Below are 11,944 nucleotides of genomic sequence, written 5' to 3'. Positions count from 1 at the left end.
ATGTCAAATTGTGGTTAATTTATTTACTTGAATTGAGTATTTAAGTCGAGAAACACCAAATAATGCACATGCTTTCTCGGTGAAGAGATTGAACACAAGGTGTTTATCAAAATCTACCAAATGAACCACCTTCATAAATAGCATAATTATCTTCATAGTATTTAAGCTTGCCTCCTATATGACTTTAACTTTCTTCATGTGATGTCCCTGGAAACATGGAATTAAAGAGTGAAAAAAAGATGATCTCATGTTGAAATATTCTTTTTTTCGAATTTTAAAAATATAAAATAAAAATGTGATAACTTGTGTTTTTGAAAGCCTTTTAAAAATGTTTTTTATTTAAAAAAATATAAAATGATTTTTTTATTTTTTAATGATTTTGATATACTAATGTTAAAAATAAAAAAATAATATGAGAAAAATTAATTTATATATTTTTAAAATAAAAATATTTAAAAAAAACACTTTTCATCATAATAAGAAAAAAATGAAAAAAAAAACAATAAAAATAACATATTGACGAGTGTAGTTTAGGGAACATGATTAGGGCTGAATTTAAAATAATAAATTTGGTGGTCTGCAAAAATTATAAGGCAGCTTGCCTTTCTAAAGTTTTAAAAAATAAATTAGATACCTTTTCCTCCCCTTTTCGTTGTCAAATCAAAGCATTAATATCTTATAAAAATCGAATCTACAAATAAGGTGGCGGGAGAGTCCTTGTCATCACGTGAGGATAGAGAAGCAGTGGAGGACTTTCCACAAACCTTCAGCATGAAGATAAGATTTTAAATGGTATCTTGTGTCTTGAAAATATTATAAAAAAATTTTAAATTATTTTTTTATATATTTAGATTATTTTAATATAATAAAATAAAAAATAATATTTTTTATTATTTTAATATAACTCTAAACTAAAAATATTTTAAAAAACAATTATTACTATAAAATGATGTACAATTAATCACGTTAACATCAATGAATTAACTAAACACTAATATTTTTTTTTTAAATTAAAAGATTCAAAGTTTAATTAATGAAATAAAAAAAATTTAAAATAAATTTTAATAATCACTTGTTAGTATTTCCAAGTATAATCATTAGGTTATTTTTTGAAAAAATGAGACTTCATAGCATGATTTTTTTTATTATTAATATGGATATCCAGATTAATTTAAATATATTTTGATGAATCTCGTAAATATTAAAATTAACAATAATATAAATTTTCAGTAGCTATCATATTAGTAATTATAAAACATAAATTAGAAATTATAAAAAAAGTAAATATTTTTATCTCAGACTTTTATCATTACTACATTTATTGTATAATTATAAAATTATATTTGTTATTTTCAGATCTTGTAATGTTGCAACTGCTTGTTGCGCGGATAGTTGATCCTCTGTGATGACTTAGAGAAAAACTCAATTTTAAAATTAAAATATTTCAAACCTTTATTATTTTGTAGCATGTAATTGTAGACACTTACGTGCTGTTCTTTAGAAGTACAGGGTTTCCACACTATTTTGGCTTATATTTAGCTCGAAATGTCCTGATGAGATCCCATTGCTATAAAGATAATAATAAGTATATTATAGGACTCCTTGCATGGTAGATATCAATCTTGTTTGGGCTAACATGCCTATCTAAAATTGATTTTACTTTTAAATTATATAAATTATTAACCCGATTAAATTTAAATGAACTATATAAATGATCTAATTAAAATCCAAGTAAGATCTAATCAATGAATTTTAATTATAAATTTTTATTTAAAATAATATCATTTTATAAAGAAATTATATTCGGTTAACCCGCTTACTCCAAAACTATAACATGAGTCTTTGGATTGGTTAATGGGCCTGTCCGGGTCTCAAAGTATGCCCGGAAGATATAATGAGTTGCAGAAATGTAATCTTGGACCTTGACAGATATTATTACAATTAATGATTAGGCCAGGCCTTGAGCCCATGTATTGAAATCAGGCCTTTGGTCTGGTCTTAGTAATGGAAGCTCTCATATTTGTTCAAACAGAGAAAGACCGGGAGAACCACCATTCCAAAGGCCGAAGCCTGAGAGCAGCACACTGTAATCCACTGAGACTGGAGCTGATGATCGTCTGTGTCGCGATCTTCGGTCGTCAGTTACACCTCCCCCCATCTCCCACATTCGTTTTGTCATCATACAATCTTTCCATGAAATTTGATGTTTGTCTCTGTCAAACAGAACAATCCACTGTACATACAGAGTTTTACTGAAGCAGACGATGTACTCGAGCTCCACCACATAGTTCACTGTTCCCTTGACGTGGTCGATGAGAGAGGTTAGTCTTACTTGTTTTTAATTTGATTTTAATTGATCCATGTGTGTGGATTTATTGTGTTTATGAACTAAGTTGTGGCCTGACTGATTATCAAAAAAGGGTCACGATTTATTGTTTCTATGTTTGAGGATTTTTTTTCAAGACTTGAGTCGTGACTTTTAGTTGGTTTATGGGGTTCTTATAAAATGTAAAGAAGTCCGGGGACTTCGTTAGGAAAATGTATGGCCCCTGGTTTTGGATTATGATCTTTGTGTTTCTGGATGCGTTAGTGGTTAATAATTTATATGGTTTGTGGTTTGAATGTGAAATTCGTATGGTGTCTGATTGTGAGTGTGAATTTGTTTAGTGAATAACCTGAAGAAATCTGGCCCGATGCTGAATGAGACGTTCCTTGGATTGCTTTATCCGACTGAGATTTATAAAGTGTAAGAAGTTCTTTTGGTTGCTCGATGTTCAAATAGCTTCAAGATGGTGTAGTTCATGGTGAGTTTGGTGTCCTGACATAATGTGTTAACGTTGTCTTCAGGTGTGGTTATTTGACTAACACGAAGGTGAAATTCATCTTGGTCACTTTGGATTTAGATGTCAGGGATGCTGATGTAAGAAATGTGAGGATCACTTACTAGCTTCTGGTATTATTGGCTTGATTACTTATGGGACACGGATCAAAATTCACTTCACCTCACTTCGCTTTCTGTTAGTTAGAATCTTAGATATGGCATTGCTAAGGCATGCTAATGCGTTGTGTATCAAGATCTACGAAATATTTAGGTGTCATTCTCCTAGTTGTAGTGCAACATTGTATGCACAGAAGTAAATGCCATTTCAAATCTGCTTACGTAAATAAGTTCAAGTGAACTTTTCTACCCATGTCTGGTGTGGCGGGCTTGTTTGGGAGTAGTTGTTGTTTATTAAAGTATTTTTCATGCCGAAATGCATCAAAATGATTTTTATTTTATTTTTTAAAAATTATTTTTGAGTTTAGCATATCAAAACGATTCAAAACACAAAAAAAATTAATTTTTAGTAAAAAAAATAAAATTTTAGGTAACGCGGTTATATGCCCATAGTATAAATCAGATATTGGAAGTGGGGTGATGGAGGGTGGTTCTAATAATCTGACTACAAAGGCTGAAGCTCCTTAAATCACCTGTTATATCTTGAAGCAGTTGGAGGTGGTGAGGTGTTGAGTACCAAGTTTCTTTGGTAATGCACTCTACATAGAATGTTTTATTTGTCTGGCATCTCGTCTGGTCTTTCAGTAATATATTGGTCTGTCCAGCCATTGCAAGTAATAGGAGCACCACAGTGGCAAAGCGAGTGTATTTATCTTGTGTGAAATAGATACTTATATAAGGACAATAAGATGCTTATTCTTTGAAAAGGGTTTCTCTGTTACTCATATTACTCAAACGAGTCTGTGGAGAGCCATTGACCTTCCAGCCTACCAGTATAGGTGTTTCAGCAACCCACCTTAGTAGAGATTTCAGTGTCCATATGGCTTTCACCTTGTTGCTAATTCATTATCTAATAATAGCTCAAGTACTACTTGATCATGTAAATTGCCTGATCTGAGTTTTGCCTCATTGTTTCTGCTTTAATCGTTTTTGGGAATTTCGTAGTTGTTTCGGAAGTTCCATGCTGCCTTTGTGGATGCAGTTTCAAATCCGTATCACGTGCCAGGTAAAAAGATCACATCCAGAACTTTTGCAGAAAGAGTAAGCAATATAGTCAAGTCATTTGGTTTGAGCTCGGCAGTCTAATCTCAGTAAATGCACTTCTAAAGCTGTTGGATTGCTTCAAGCAACCATTGTTCTCTGCCTCTGGCTAGGAATTGAACAAATATTGTACGAAATTGGAGTCTTGAGTTGTAGCAAAAAAAAAAAAGTGTTTTTACCTCTTAATTAGAGATGGTTCTTTTATTTTAGTGCATATTATTCCTGACGAACTTGACATGCATCCACTTTAATCGCAAATGTAACTCCGCCCTTTATCTTTCCCTTTGATATTTTAGATGGAGGCTATATTTGATCCAAAATAATTTGCAATAAAGTTAAACGATTAATTAAGTAGCTCCCATTCATCGCTTGCGTCTATTAGTTTGCCAAGCAGACAAAAGTACAGTTGCAGTTGCACCCGTGCAGGGCAATTGGAAAGCATTTCTCACTCTATTTTCAATTGCGCTTTTATGTTTCAAGTCATACTTTCATTGATAAGCTTTTCATTCGGAACCCAGAAGCACTAGTAGAAAATGTATTCGTCCCTATAAAACAGAATGGCTTGAAAGCTTTGTGAGGTTCATAGAAACCCAAAATAAATCATACTTTCATTGATAAGCTGCTTATGCGTTTTCAGTACCTGAGAAGGCATTGTGATTAAAATGATTTCAATTTTCCGAGTATAATAAAGGCGAGAATGGATCTGTTGATAGACCACATGTGAGCAGGATAGGAACTTGGTGCTATGGTTCCTCTACTTCCATATGGAAACCGTTTCCGCTCAAAAGATTCTGCGGCTAGTCCATTCTTTGTGGCATTGGGATGTTACATGCCAGCCACGGCCGTTGACAGATGCTTGATATACATGAGAAAAACATCAACGTGTAGTAAATAGCGGAACTATAAAATCTTTTATTTATGTGTCACCTCGCCTTCCCCGGATTTAATGAAGACCCTCAATTTTTTTTTTTTCACGACGCCGTCAAGAAATTGGTATCTGGCAATCCTATGATAGATGCGCATATGATGCGTCGATAAAAATCCTATAGCTGCAAATTCTGTGGTCAAGAAAAACAGCCAGCCGCAAAACACAGCTCCCTTTTATAGCTAAAACACCGAGCAAAGTAATATTAGATATTACTTTATTATCCAATGTATCCATCTCTTATGAATTTAAGTCACTCGGCACACTCTGGGCACGGGTGCATCAATTTGACAATAATGCAGTAAAATCAAATGACAGAAATGAGAGAATTAATTCGGGGGAAGGAAAAGAGCAACCCACCATACAATTCAATATAGTTTAAAAGTGGTTGTTCGACTATGAGAAAGAATCCTAAATGACAAAAAAAAATTACCGAGACAAATAGACTCAAAATGGTCTGGATTCCTGCCTTGGAGTTCAGATTATAAAGGCAACGAGCTGGAGGATAGAGTTCCATGATGAACAGACAGGCTCCTTGACAGATACTAAATCAAAACTCATCATCATCCTCCTCAGCTATGTGCTTCGCAAGCTCTTGCTCTTGTTGTTGCCTCTCTCTCCTTTTCTCAGCACTTTCTTTCTCCTTGTGGGAATTTGGTGGAAACCGAAGGGCACGTACTGCCTCATTATGCATGTTAAGGCAGAAGGCAATCCTAGAGTTAAATGCAATTTGAGGTTCATTTGTGGAATATATGTCCCCTGTTTCCTTAGATACCATCCATCCATTGGCATGATCCACCGTAGCATCAATAGCACCATCTCGTATTGCCTTGGCCACGATGCTCTCAGCCTCTGCAACAGGATTTGCAGAGTCCAACCTCAACTTCTTGGCTACATCAGCCAGTGAAATACGAGAATAAGAGATACTGATGTTGCGAAGTCCAGTCCTTATAACATTGTGCCGCAGTCTAACAATTAAGTTGAGGGTCCTGTCTGCGTTAAAAGTGGATGAGAACTTCTCAGCGACGGACTTAAAGAGCTCCAAGTCCCCTATTCGCACAGCCTGAAAACAACAAATGACTCCATTAAATCCAGCAATAAAACCTCAAGCACCTTGCCTTGACATGCCAGAGGCATCTTCCTTGGAAAAATTAAATCAAACTCAATATTTGTAAAGCCTAGATGGATGTCCATTTTCAGTAAACAAATCAAGAGACTCAAGTTTCAAAGACCTAGACTTACATTTGTGAGCTCAAAGTATGGCCTCAAAGCATTCTCCATGCCTTTCTGCATAAAAACAGTCCTCTCAGGGATTTCTCCTAGAAGCAATCTGACAATAACTGCCCACTTGTTGCATAGAACTCGAAAACCTAGGGCTGCGGCAGGGGCTTTGCGTGCAGCTTGAAGGAGAGAGTCTTTTGCATCAGTATACTCCAACTGAATTGTCCTAATCTTTCCCAAGTAGAAGAGATACCGACAGAACTGCAAGATAAAATAGAACCAGTGGTTTTTTAACAGAACAGAACAGCAAGATAAAATAGAACCAATGGTTTTTTAAAGGAACAGAACTGCAAGATAAGATAGAACCAATGGTTTTTTAAATGAAAACCATAAATCGACTTTGTTTCTATACTGAATATTGCTTGAAAATCACATTGTTTATTTTCACATCAATGAAGTTCCAGTACAACCAATCCCATAAGATTCAATGTTTCATCGATTTGACATATAAGAGAAGCAGGAAAGATGTCATGTGTTACATAAAACAACTATACTTAAATTCCTAAAATCAAGACCAACAAAGCATTGTTTAAAAAGCATATGCTAGCCTGGATTTTATTTTTGAAGGGCAGCAGGTCCAGGAGGAGAATGCAAACCATTAGAAAACAATCTTCTATGTCATGTTATGTTTATGTTCCAACAAGATTCTTCCATCAAAATCAACTATACTGTAGGATTTAATTATTCAACATATAAGGATAACTGTCACTGAGTCCAGTGCGTGTTACCTGCTGATTTGAGTGAGCCTCAAATCGCGGGGCCTTTGACCTCAACTTCTCTGCCTGGTCATATAAATTGTAATGGAGGTAATTCCGGAGCAGTAGGTTGAGAAGTGTTTCCTGCATCACAACATCATTCAAGTATAAGAGCCCAGCAAAGCACCCACAATATGTCCCTCATTACTGGAAAAATTACCTGGCCCAGCTCATCATGGCGCAGTGTTGCAACCCGGTGAAGAGCAAGGAGGTTACTGTTAGTGAAAAAAAATACTCAAGTTAGCTAACAAATGATGTTGCTAAGAACAGATTAAACTACAACAGAATCAAGACCTGCTATAGTTTTGTAAGTGCATCAACCAACGCAGATGAGACATCAAGACATATGAGACATCAAGGAGATAAACAACCAGACCCGTGTACAAGCTGTCATGCATCCAAACTCATGTTTTAACTGATGAGGTCATGCATTCAATAAAATAGACAATTTACCCTCTGATTTCAGCAAGATCACCAGTGAGTTCATAGCTAAGTGAGTAGTAAGAATACAGCCTTGATGCCAGAACATCAACAGTCCTCCTATTTAGGTTCTTCAAGCGAGTAATGCTAGCCGATGAACAAGTTTTAGCCTGCAATATAGCAGCACAATTTTGTTGAGAACTTGATGTAGTTATTTCACTGGAAGAAAAGGAAAAAAGAACATACAACCCTTCTGTAATTATATGCTGCTTCACCTCATTATATTTCTTCTGATCAATCAGAAATATCAACACCAACAAGTAGCAATATATCTCCAGCTCTGGTAAGGGATATTTTGCAGGAGCTTGAGTCACAGATGTCACAGAATCAACCTCCATTTCATGCGCATCTTCCTGTCCACAAATATTAAGCAATCAAACTTCCAACATCGTTCAAATTCAATTGCATGCAACATGACCAAAGCAAATTCACCTGACAACACTATCCAAGTATTAAACTTTACTTCACTGCCTAAACACCAACGAAAGACTCACACATAAGCACTACAAAAACATAACATCGATAACTGAAAACAGACAAAAACTCCAAAAAAAACTTTAAAGGTCTGCCTTTGACCATCACCAAACAGATTAAGCTTTCAAATTGAGTGATTAACTGCCCGTCCATTAAACAATACCCTTCATTCGATTCATTCACTAAATTAACCACCATAGTCACGATTCAACCTCCCCCAGCATCAAAAAAAGAAAATCCTCTTCACAGAACTATCAAAGTACCAGACTTCTCTTCACTGCCTAAACACCCACTAGTCTTTCACATTTAATCGCTACAAAAAGAACTCAAAACAGACCAAAACACTTCAAAAGCATAAATAATCAATCAACGAAAAATCCTATTTTTCCCCTTCAAATGATCCAATAATCAAAAGCCTTCATTATTCTTCCATTCCCATTCACTAAAACTAATTATATCAACAATCAAAAAACTAGAATTACACGATCTACTAAAAAATCTCAATAAATTACCTTAGGAAGATAGGAAATTAACCGATTAAACGGCTCGGATCCCGCCGAAAGAGCAAAATTAAGAAATGCAGAGAGCACAGAAGCTTTCAACTTTCTCCTCAAAGTCATAGTCAGTCTCACAGCTCTCACAATCCTCCTCGCTTCCTTCGCATACGCTCCAGTCTCAATTAACGACGCAATCTCCTTCAAATCTAAACAGTCAACCAATCACAAAAAGATTAAGATTTTATAGATAAATAACTGAAAACCTGATTATGTTTACAGAAATACGTATAAAAATACGTACGGTGGAGAGTGGAAGGAGAGGATGATGTGCTGGAATTAGAGGGTTGCTGCTGCTGCTCTTTCATCTCGACGTCTTGAGTCATGATTAAAGAGAGAGGATGGGAGAGAAATTAGGGTTTCTGAAAAAGATTTTGATTTGGGAGAAATTGGAGATGGAGAGAGGTTGGTGTTTAAACCTAGTTTTCTTTCAGCACAAGTCTAACAAAGTAGAGTGAAGAGAGAGGAGGAAAATATTCTTGTCTGAAACGGTGTCGCTTTGGATTCTGATAAAAAGAGATAAAAATCCGACGTTGACCCTGAACAGAACTGGGGCAAGTTTCTGCACTCACGGTGCTTTTCCCTTGCCAGCCCCGTCCTCAGCCCACTCGGATATAGTTTTTTTTTTTTTTAACAATGAATAGTAGATAGTTAAATAAATAACTCTAGAGGTTTTTTTAAAATATTTATATTATTAAATTAAATCTTGTTTTATACTATAGTTCTTATTATATGCACATATAAATATTAAATTATTGGCATAATAAAAATTTGAAACCACTTACAAAACCAGACAAAGACTTGGATTAAATTAATTACAAATATACAACACCAATTGACTAGTTAAAATAAGAGTAAATTATAAACTAGATCCTTCTGTTTTTGTAAGATGAGATAAATAGTCATTTTAGTTTCAAAATTAATTAATTATTTTTTTCTTATCAGTTTTTTATTTATGCTTAATTTAATTTAATATATTTAAAAAATATATCTTAATTTCCCATCAATATTTTTATATCATTATTTTTAAAATAAAATAAAATGAAAAAGACATGAAATGAAAGAAAACGATAAAATTCAGATTTAAAATATAAATATTAATTAATTATTTTTTAAATTAAAATATTATTTATCCATACAAATATAATTTTGAAAACATGAAATTAGACAAGAACACTTAGTTCGTATAGTTTATAAAATCTAATTCAGTAGTCCCTAAATATAAAAATAATTAAATAGACTAGTGTTGATAATTTTCTCTGTAATAGATTTTGGTTTAAAAAATTACCTCCTTTTCTAAGAAAATATCCCTATAGTTTACAAATATTTGATTTTATTAAAATATATAATATAGTACAATTTTTATTTAAATTATTCTTATAAAAAAAATAATCATTTGATTTTTTTTTCAAATTTGATATATGGTGACTTTATTTATTTATAAAATCAAGTTAAAAATTGTGCTTCATAAGAACGTGAGTTTTGACTTGTATTGTAAATTGAGATTCGGTGATTTGATCCTTTAAAAAGTATTGTTACCCATTTTTTATCTCATAAAAAAATAAAATCTAAAATATAAGATGATATATATGAAGAAAACATGTAAGGTTGTTCAAGTTTGTGGTGAAGGACCAACATGTATAAAAATTGATAAAATTAACAACCTAAATTTATTAACAAAGGGCTTTATTGATGAAAATATTTTTATTTGGGGTAAAGAAACATAAATTTGGATAGGTAAGGACTTTATGAGAATTTTAGAAGACTTGATTAATATTATTGAGGACTTAATTGCAAGAAAAATTAATTTTTTAAGTCGATTTAAGTTTTAGTTTGAAGAAATTAAAGTATAAGGATTGAATTATAATTTTAAATAATTAATTTGATCAAATCAAAAGTTTAAATCTTTTATATACAAAGACTTTTATCTCATCACCACATGATGTTAATGCTAGATTTGCTAAGACATCAGATCACTTATTCTATTTTCATGGTACATGTTTCAAACTAATAATATCTATTTCAATGCATATTTGTGATATGAGGTAAATTTAGCTTCTTAACTTCATAAAGTGAAAGGAGTTTCCTAATAACTAATTAAAAATCACTAAAAACTTTAAGGTAATGCATCTTTATATTTACCACCATCTCCGGTCCAAAAATTAAAGCTTAATATTTGACTGTCTTATTAAAGCAACATTCAATAAGTGAGAAGGCGAATGACATGATATCTCATTCAGGTGTGATAAATATTATCCCAACTTTAGCTCAATTTTTTCATGAAGCATCATCACATAACATTTTTCACAGTTCTAATATTTCAATGAACAAGATATTAGCATCAAACAAGTCTTCAGAGAACTTCTATTTATCGAGAAAAGGATGATCAGCAAGCAAGAAAATTCGTTAGTACTTACCCCTTGATAACCTTTTATGATACATGGACAATTTCAAATTCTTGAAACAATAAAGCTCATTTTGCCAATCTTCCTGATAATACTAGCCTTGAGATGATGTACTTGAGAGGGTTAGCTTGAGAGATTAGTCGCACTGAATGCACTTAGAGATAATGTTTTAATTGATACATTGCATACATCAATGCTATTAGATATTTTTTCTTGATTAGAGAATAATTCATTTTGGCCATATTTAGCATCCTGTTAAGGTAGTAAAGAACACTTACTTTGCCTTTATTATTTTATTACGCTAATAGTACTCTTAAGGAATGTGCTTAAGCTATAATATATAGGATAAACGGGCATCTTAGTATTGATTCTTGTAAAGCAGGTGGATTAAGTAAGTACTTTTTAATCTTATTAGATGTATTAGTACAAGATCCATCCCAATAAAATGATGTATTCTTCATCAAATAAGTGAATGGTTGACATCGACCAACCAGGTTAGAAATGAACCTATATATATAGGCAAACTTTTATTTGACTTTACAACAAGGTCATTAATATAATATTCAACATGTTGGTGAAGTATATCATAAAAAATCTTATGTATTACCCCTTCATATTCTTTGATAAGTGGTACCTGCATTTCTCAAGCCAAAATACATGATTTTATAACAATGTATCCTTTTCAAAGTCCAAAAGATTATTTTCTCTTCATTTATGGGTGTCATTCTAATCTAATTATAGCTAGATGAACCATCCATAAAGGTTAATCTATTATGTCCTATGGTAGCATCAACCATAATCTCGATGATTAAAAGTGGAAAGTCATTTTTTGAACAAGCATTAAAGTCATCAACGTAGCATTCAACATATTAGTGAAGCATATCATCAAAAATCTTATGCATCGCCCTTTGATAAGTGGCACCTGTATTTTTTAAGCCAAAAAACATGACTTTATAGCTATACATCCTTTTCAAAGTCTAAAAGGTTGTCTTCTCCTCATTTGTGAGTGCCATTCAAATATGATTATAACA

The 11,944-nt window shown here is 33.0% G+C and overlaps 2 protein-coding genes across 3 annotated transcripts; one reads left to right on the top strand and one right to left on the bottom strand.

Annotated features, from left to right (window-relative positions):
- Positions 1-1,996: 1,996 nt before the first annotated feature.
- LOC105141203 (trafficking protein particle complex subunit 2-like protein) lies at positions 1,997-4,390 on the top strand. 2 transcript variants are annotated; one of them, XM_011048361.1, is made up of 5 exons: positions 1,997-2,142; positions 2,225-2,321; positions 2,668-2,746; positions 2,848-2,929; positions 3,981-4,390. In XM_011048361.1, exons 1-5 carry the CDS (start codon positions 2,005-2,007, stop codon positions 4,041-4,043), a joined length of 459 nt encoding a protein of 152 aa, XP_011046663.1. In that variant the 5' UTR covers positions 1,997-2,004; the 3' UTR covers positions 4,044-4,390. The 2 variants fall into 2 exon arrangements, with proteins under 2 accessions (XP_011046663.1, XP_011046662.1); XM_011048360.1 differs by having other exon boundaries at positions 3,944-4,390.
- An 814-nt stretch (positions 4,391-5,204) lies between these two features.
- Positions 5,205-8,998, bottom strand: LOC105141201 (probable 26S proteasome non-ATPase regulatory subunit 3). The gene is made up of 8 exons (XM_011048359.1): positions 8,753-8,998; positions 8,467-8,657; positions 7,696-7,833; positions 7,454-7,590; positions 7,161-7,215; positions 6,974-7,084; positions 6,207-6,446; positions 5,205-6,027 (listed from the first exon to the last, which is right to left on the bottom strand). Exons 1-8 carry the CDS (start codon positions 8,832-8,834, stop codon positions 5,515-5,517), a joined length of 1,467 nt encoding a protein of 488 aa, XP_011046661.1. The 5' UTR covers positions 8,835-8,998; the 3' UTR covers positions 5,205-5,514.
- Positions 8,999-11,944: the final 2,946 nt, after the last annotated feature.

Source organism: Populus euphratica, unplaced genomic scaffold (assembly GCF_000495115.2).
Source record: "Populus euphratica unplaced genomic scaffold, PopEup_1.0 scaffold115.1, whole genome shotgun sequence".
NCBI lineage: Eukaryota > Viridiplantae > Streptophyta > Magnoliopsida > Malpighiales > Salicaceae > Populus > Populus euphratica.
This window is presented reverse-complemented; position numbering and strand designations above follow the sequence as displayed.

Excerpts from the sequence above, each read along its gene's own strand:
- LOC105141203 (XM_011048360.1), top strand. The coding sequence starts at position 2,005 with ATGGAAGCTCTCATATTTGTTCAAACAGAGAAAGACCGGGAGAACCAC. Across the intron at positions 2,322-2,667 it reads TGACGTGGTCGATGAGAGAG|TGAATAACCTGAAGAAATCT; the intron begins GTTAGTCTTACT and ends GAATTTGTTTAG. Across the intron at positions 2,930-3,943 it reads GGGATGCTGATGTAAGAAAT|TTGTTTCGGAAGTTCCATGC; the intron begins GTGAGGATCACT and ends GGAATTTCGTAG.
- LOC105141201 (XM_011048359.1), bottom strand. The coding sequence starts at position 8,834 with ATGACTCAAGACGTCGAGATGAAAGAGCAGCAGCAGCAACCCTCTAAT. Across the intron at positions 7,834-8,466 it reads TAATTTCCTATCTTCCTAAG|GAAGATGCGCATGAAATGGA; the intron begins GTAATTTATTGA and ends ATTTGTGGACAG. Across the intron at positions 7,591-7,695 it reads ATCAGAAGAAATATAATGAG|GCTAAAACTTGTTCATCGGC; the intron begins GTGAAGCAGCAT and ends GCTATATTGCAG.